This window comes from Glycine max, chromosome 14 (assembly GCF_000004515.6).
Source record: "Glycine max cultivar Williams 82 chromosome 14, Glycine_max_v4.0, whole genome shotgun sequence".
Lineage (NCBI taxonomy): Eukaryota > Viridiplantae > Streptophyta > Magnoliopsida > Fabales > Fabaceae > Glycine > Glycine max.
The window spans coordinates 43,443,556-43,449,555 of record NC_038250.2 but is presented as its reverse complement, the minus strand read 5'-3'; the positions used below and the strand labels follow the sequence as shown (position 1 = coordinate 43,449,555).

At 35.6% G+C, this 6,000-nt stretch overlaps 1 protein-coding gene across 1 annotated transcript; it reads left to right on the top strand.

The window, feature by feature from the left end:
• The first annotated feature begins 543 nt into the window (after positions 1–543).
• LOC100782846 (TPR repeat-containing thioredoxin TTL1) lies at positions 544–4,353 on the top strand. The gene is made up of 7 exons (XM_003544739.5): positions 544–1,863; positions 1,969–2,161; positions 2,381–2,553; positions 2,913–3,246; positions 3,340–3,544; positions 3,633–3,733; positions 3,959–4,353. Exons 1-7 carry the CDS (start codon positions 938–940, stop codon positions 4,109–4,111), a joined length of 2,085 nt encoding a protein of 694 aa, XP_003544787.1. The 5' UTR covers positions 544–937; the 3' UTR covers positions 4,112–4,353.
• Positions 4,354–6,000: the final 1,647 nt, after the last annotated feature.

Below are 6,000 nucleotides of genomic sequence, written 5' to 3'. Positions count from 1 at the left end.
TTTGTCCACAAATTTAATTACTTCTGAAGAGACAAATCTTTGGTTTAATTATAATTCTTAAGAAGGTACTAAGAGCCTGGTTGCACTTGATAAAACGTTTGTCTTGTATGCTAATATGTTTCCATTTGGTCCTAATGATGGTGCTACAGACCAGTCAGACCTTATTATTTATTTTTTTATGGACCTACAGAAATTATTATTATTATTATCCTACAAACCTTTCTTTTCTTTTTTAATTTTAATGAAATTAATTTAAGCCAGGGCCCTACACGCGGGGACATCCTAACAAACTTGATTAAACAAATAATATATGATCTAAAAATTATTCTACAAATAACATTTTTCTTTAACTGTGACATCACAGGCACATAAATACATAGTGATTAAAATTTTACCCCTCTGGGGAATAAAATACACAGGTAACACTGCATCACCATACACAAATAATAGCATTTTTAAATCCCATGCTGTCACTATGATACGAGATGTGAATTTTGGTCTTCAACGTTCATGTTAACATGTTTTATCCCAATACGGTTATCTGTGAAAATTTCACTTTTAACTTATCCTAGTCTTTGTTTAATCGCAGAACTTATCCTATGTATTTTCCTTGTATGTATGTTACCCTTCTCTTGAATCATCAACCCTTGCCCTTTTTGTGTCCCGAAAGACGCGGAAGAAAGAGTGAGTAGTTTCTTGGAAGGCACTCTATAAGACTATATATATATATATATATATATTGTACAGGGCATGCCTCTTTCATAATAAAGTGCTTTGTATTGAAGCCATCACTTTAAGACTTCCCTTTCATAATCTCTCAGATATCTTTCTGCCTTCTGTGCCTTATTCTTTGGTTCATTTTGTTTAGTTTTTCCCTCCATCTAAACAACACACACAGTTGTTTCTGTGACACGTCACATAGCTATTTCAACAAGCCATGGAAATGAAGGCAAAGAACAACAAGAAGGTAGGGAGTGAATTGGGTTGTGGTCTCATGGGGAGAATTCTCCACCTCAAAAGCCATAAGATGAGAAAAGCATCTGTTCATTCCCTACCCTTTAAGAATGCACAGAGTGATGATGATGTCAAAAGTGAAGAATCAAAGGTTTCAAGAAAAAGATCCACTGGCACTGAGCCACCACACAAACCGAGTGGTGTAGAACAAAAACCTGCCAGAAAAAGTGCCTCTATTCACCAACAACCTTGTACAAATCGAAACAACCAACATCAGAGGCATTCAGATGTTGCTGCAAGAAGCTCAACATCATCGTCCTCTAGTACCTCAATTTCAACTAAGGTTGTTCAACAAAACAAGGACAAAAGTCATGAGAGAAAACCACAAGGACAGCCCACTGGAAATTCTCTTGTGCTTGCTAGGATAAGTACTAGCAATGAGAATAATGAGAACAACAAGTCTCAATTGAAACTCACTGGGAATTTGCTTGTGAATAACACCCCAAGAAGGAAGAGTGTGGAATACATGCCTAAGAGTGCAGAGTTGAACTCTGTGCCCAGTTCTTACACCAATGCAAGCAAAGGCTTGATGGGGAATATCTTGAATAGGAACAGCGATGGCAATAAGGTTGCACAGTTTTTGAGTCCAAGGATGAAAAAAGTGGACCCTGAGGTGTCGAAATCCATGGGAAATGATGCATACAAGCAGGGAAGATTTGAAGAGGCCTTGGCTCTGTATGATCGAGCAATTGCACTTGATTCAAATAAGGCAATATATCATTGCAACAAAAGTGCAGCTTTAATTGGCTTAGGAAGGCTTCAGGAAGCAATTGTTGAGTGTGAGGAATCAATCAAGCTGGACCCTTCATATGTCAGAGCCCACAACCGTTTGGCCACAATATATTTCAGGTAATATATATGCTTCACTCAATGATGCTAAGTATGCTTTGCATTATCATATAGTGTTTTTCTTTTTGTTTACTTCTCCTTATAGAATTGCAATTTTCATTGCAGGTTGGGAGAAGCAGAAAAAGCACTGAATTGCAATCAGATAACCCCATATGTTGATTCAATACTTACTTTCCAAGCTCAGGCTCTTCAAAATCACCTTAAAAAATGCATAGAAGCACGGAAAGTCAATGCATGGAGTGATATACTAAAGGAAACACAGTCTGCAATATCCTTAGGTTCTGATTCAGCTCCACAGGTTAGTCATTTCCTTGGTCGAACATTTTATTTTTGTAGGTTTAATATGATCAGACCCAAAATAGTTTTTAATCTATGATTTTGCATAAAAGTTCGTTCAATTGGCCAATAATGCTGTCAATTGGGCATTATCTAGCATTTCCCTTTGCATTTATATTGGTCTAAATACTAAACTACTATGATTCATGCTGACTAATTAAAAATTGGTTATGTGTGCTAGGTCTACGCTTTACAAATTGAAGCCTTGCTGAAGCTCTTAAGATATCAAGAGGCCTATACCATCTACAATAAAATGCCAAAATTTTCAATTGATTGGTGTACCAAGATATTTGGCCCAGCTTGTAGCGCTTACCTATTGATGATAGGCTCAATGATTTACTTGGCATCTGGCAGGTTGGTGAAAATGCTTTATTTTGATGTGTTGACAATTTCTTCTGTTATGGTTTATGTATTTGGCAATTGTCATGTATTGTTACAAAAGTATGCCTAGCAGGCTAATAAGTACTATTTTTCTTGAAGCCTCATAACAAAGAGCTAAAACAACAGATTCATTCTCATTAAATTAGACTGTGGGAATGATGCATTGTGAAATAATAGTACATTACAGTTCCGTAGACACCGAAGTATAGTAATTATCAGACTCACACTGCCAATGCTTTATATGTATATTAAATTCAATGATCAGTGCTTATAAATTTTCTGAGCCTAATTAGTAGTGAATCTGAAGTTGAATTGAATTTGTTGTTTAAAAGGTTTGAGGAAGCTGTGACAGCAGCTCAGCAAGCAGTTAAAGTTGATCCAGGCAATAGAGAGCTGAATGCAATGGTAAAGAAGGCCAGAGCAGCAACATCAGCTAGAATGAGCGGAAACTTGCTCTTCAAGGCTTCGAAATTCATCGAAGCATGTGCCGTGTACAACGAAGGACTAGAGCATGATCCACACAACTCAGTTCTACTATGCAACAGAGCTGCATGTCGTTCCAAACTTGGTCAAAATGAGAAAGCAATTGAAGATTGTAACGCGGCACTTATGGTTCAGCCAAGTTATAGCAAAGCAAAGTTAAGGAGGGCAAATTGCAATGCCAAGGTATTTTAATTGCTATGCTAAGATTTAATTCTTCTGCTACTACTTGTTTGCAGTTAATAATAACCCTTTTGTGATTCTTTTTTGTGCATTTAGTTGGAACGGTGGGAAGCTGCTATTCAAGACTATGAAATGCTATTAAGAGAAAGGCCAGGGGATGAGGAAGTGGCAAGGGCTTTGTTTGAAGCTCAGCTCCAACTCAAGATGCTGCGTGGTGAAGATATTAAGGACTTGAAATTTGGTTCAAACTTGGTTTCCATCTCAAGTAATGATCGGTTCAGACATTATGTAACCTCACCTGGTAAGACACATTTGGCTGCTTCTGTTGTATAATTGCATTAATATGAGTACCACAAATACACTAACACTTGTGAGTGTTAATTCAATAGGTATGGCTGTGGCGCTTTTTACCAACAAGGCAACCCACAAGAAAGTGTTGCTTGTGTTGGAGCAAATCAGCAAGAGATTCCCATCAGTTAATTTCCTCAAGGTTGGTTTATTTTATGTTGTTTAGAATTCATAGCTTGTGGGGATGTTAACTGAAAAGTAGTTAGAAAATAGAATCTTCAACTCTCTATGGGGACAGTTATTACCAAATGCAACATATAATGTGATTAAGAAAATCAACGTTGACCAGTATTAATTCTTTAAATTTGTTTGTGTCTTTTTCGATGTTTCTCTCTTGAAACTTAAATATTTAATGATAATGTTTTAGGTGGAAATCGAAGACCACCCCTACTTAGCAAAGTCAGAAAGTGTGAGCTCTATCCCAGCCTTCAAGATATACAAGAACGGATCAAGCGTTAAAGAAATTTCAGGAAACAACCACGAGTTGTTAGAAAGATCAGTTAAATTGTATAGCAGCTGAGATCATTGCACTTGAATAACCTCCTCAAATTGTTTCTCCTTCATAAATTAGTTGATCTTGCTTACAGGGCAAGAGGATGAGCATTGTACCACTGTAGCATGTAAAAAATGTTCATAGAAAAATATTCTGTGTTAGTAATAGATTCTTTTAATCTATTGAATGTTCCTTCAATTATTCCTATGCCATAACCTAAACAATTGCATTGTATTTTTCTTTTTTTAAATATTACATGTTCATAACAAGAATGTTTTCTCAGAGTTTGTCCTTGTGAATTACTGGTTGTAAAATGATAAAAGTAACATAACTGCGTGCGTTGGAGAAACTTTGTGGAATATCAGTGGACTTATGTTCTACGCTTGTTGTTGGGGTGGATCTAAGAGTTTCTATCCTTTCAGTTTTGTTGCTCTAGCTTCCTAAATTACATTTGAATTGTTTTCAGTCCAGCCACTAACATCCACAGGAGGCTTGTTCAAAATTGTCATGGGCATATTTTAAGACTTTCAAAGAGGTTCTGTTATCATTATAATTAGATGCAATTGCAAATTAAGATTCATAGCTTAATTAAGTGTCTATCTCTCTCTCTCTCTCTGAATAACTAATTTTGACAAGACTTTACCCATTTAATGCCTATAAAGAGATGGATGATTATGAGATTTTCACTTGACAAACAAAAACAATAATCTTATCTTATTAGCTGAGATCAGTTAGGAAATCACATTGATAGAGATTTTGACATTATGGAAGGTCTAAGTCTCTCGTCGATTAATATGATCTGCTTAATGGAATATTGGCTTAATTTTCTCCCCATGGCAGCTAGTTTTTAAGGAGGATTTTTTTGAATACTTGGGTGGTTATCAATTGATATTAGAGCCTTTCCCATCTCTCCTGACTGCAAATGTGCGTCATGGATAGTGATTTTGACATTACAGTGTTTGCTAGAGACTAGTTAAAGAGCTAATATATGCACAGCCAACCCGAGTGAACCCGAGAATTGCAAAGCTTAATGACATGCTAGGATCAAATTGGAAGGTATGAGATTTGACTCCCAAATTAAACAAGTACGAGATTCTAATATAGGATTTATAAGGTCTTGATCTCTAAAACTACAACAGTTAGCTTTTACTAGCATGGTTATGAATTAGTATCCAAGTCCCTATCACACACCATGGCATTAAGCTTGACCAAAAACCATATTTTAAAAACTGTTACTCAACATAACATTTCTTCTAATAATCTTTTCCAATGTAATTCTTGATCTCCCTCTGCTTGTCCTCTTGAGATCTTTCCATGGAATAATAATGTCCATATTTATTCCACAATGTTAGCTATTAACCCTGTAATGCATCTCCGTAGTTCCACTTAAAAGGAGGGGAAGGAGCCAATCCTATATCCTATAGTCATGAAGAGTATGTGACAAGCGAGTCTGTTAGTTCTGCAGGGTCTTTAAAACTACTGTACTCGGATATTTTCACGAGGGAGAAGGAAAATGATGAAGGCGGTGAGGGCAGGACCAGAAAATTAGATCACACAGATTGCGCTGTGTGTTGTCAACTCATCCCTGTTAAGCAAAGATGTGGTGTGGGATATACATTTTATCACACTGACTAAATTGTAAATAAGCAAATTAGAAGGATTAAAATGTATGTTTAATTTAAATCATGGATATATAATAATATTTGTTATCATTCATATGAAAATAAAGTATGATTTGTTATTCTAAAATTTTTAAAAGTTCCATTTTAGTCTCTTAAAAAAAAAATTCTTTATTTTGATATGTATATTTTTTATTTTCAAAGTGTTATCTAAACATTTTTGCATCCTTCTATCTTAGCTATTTTGAGGGACAAAAATGATAGCATTTCAAAATTAGGAGACGAAAAAAAAAAACA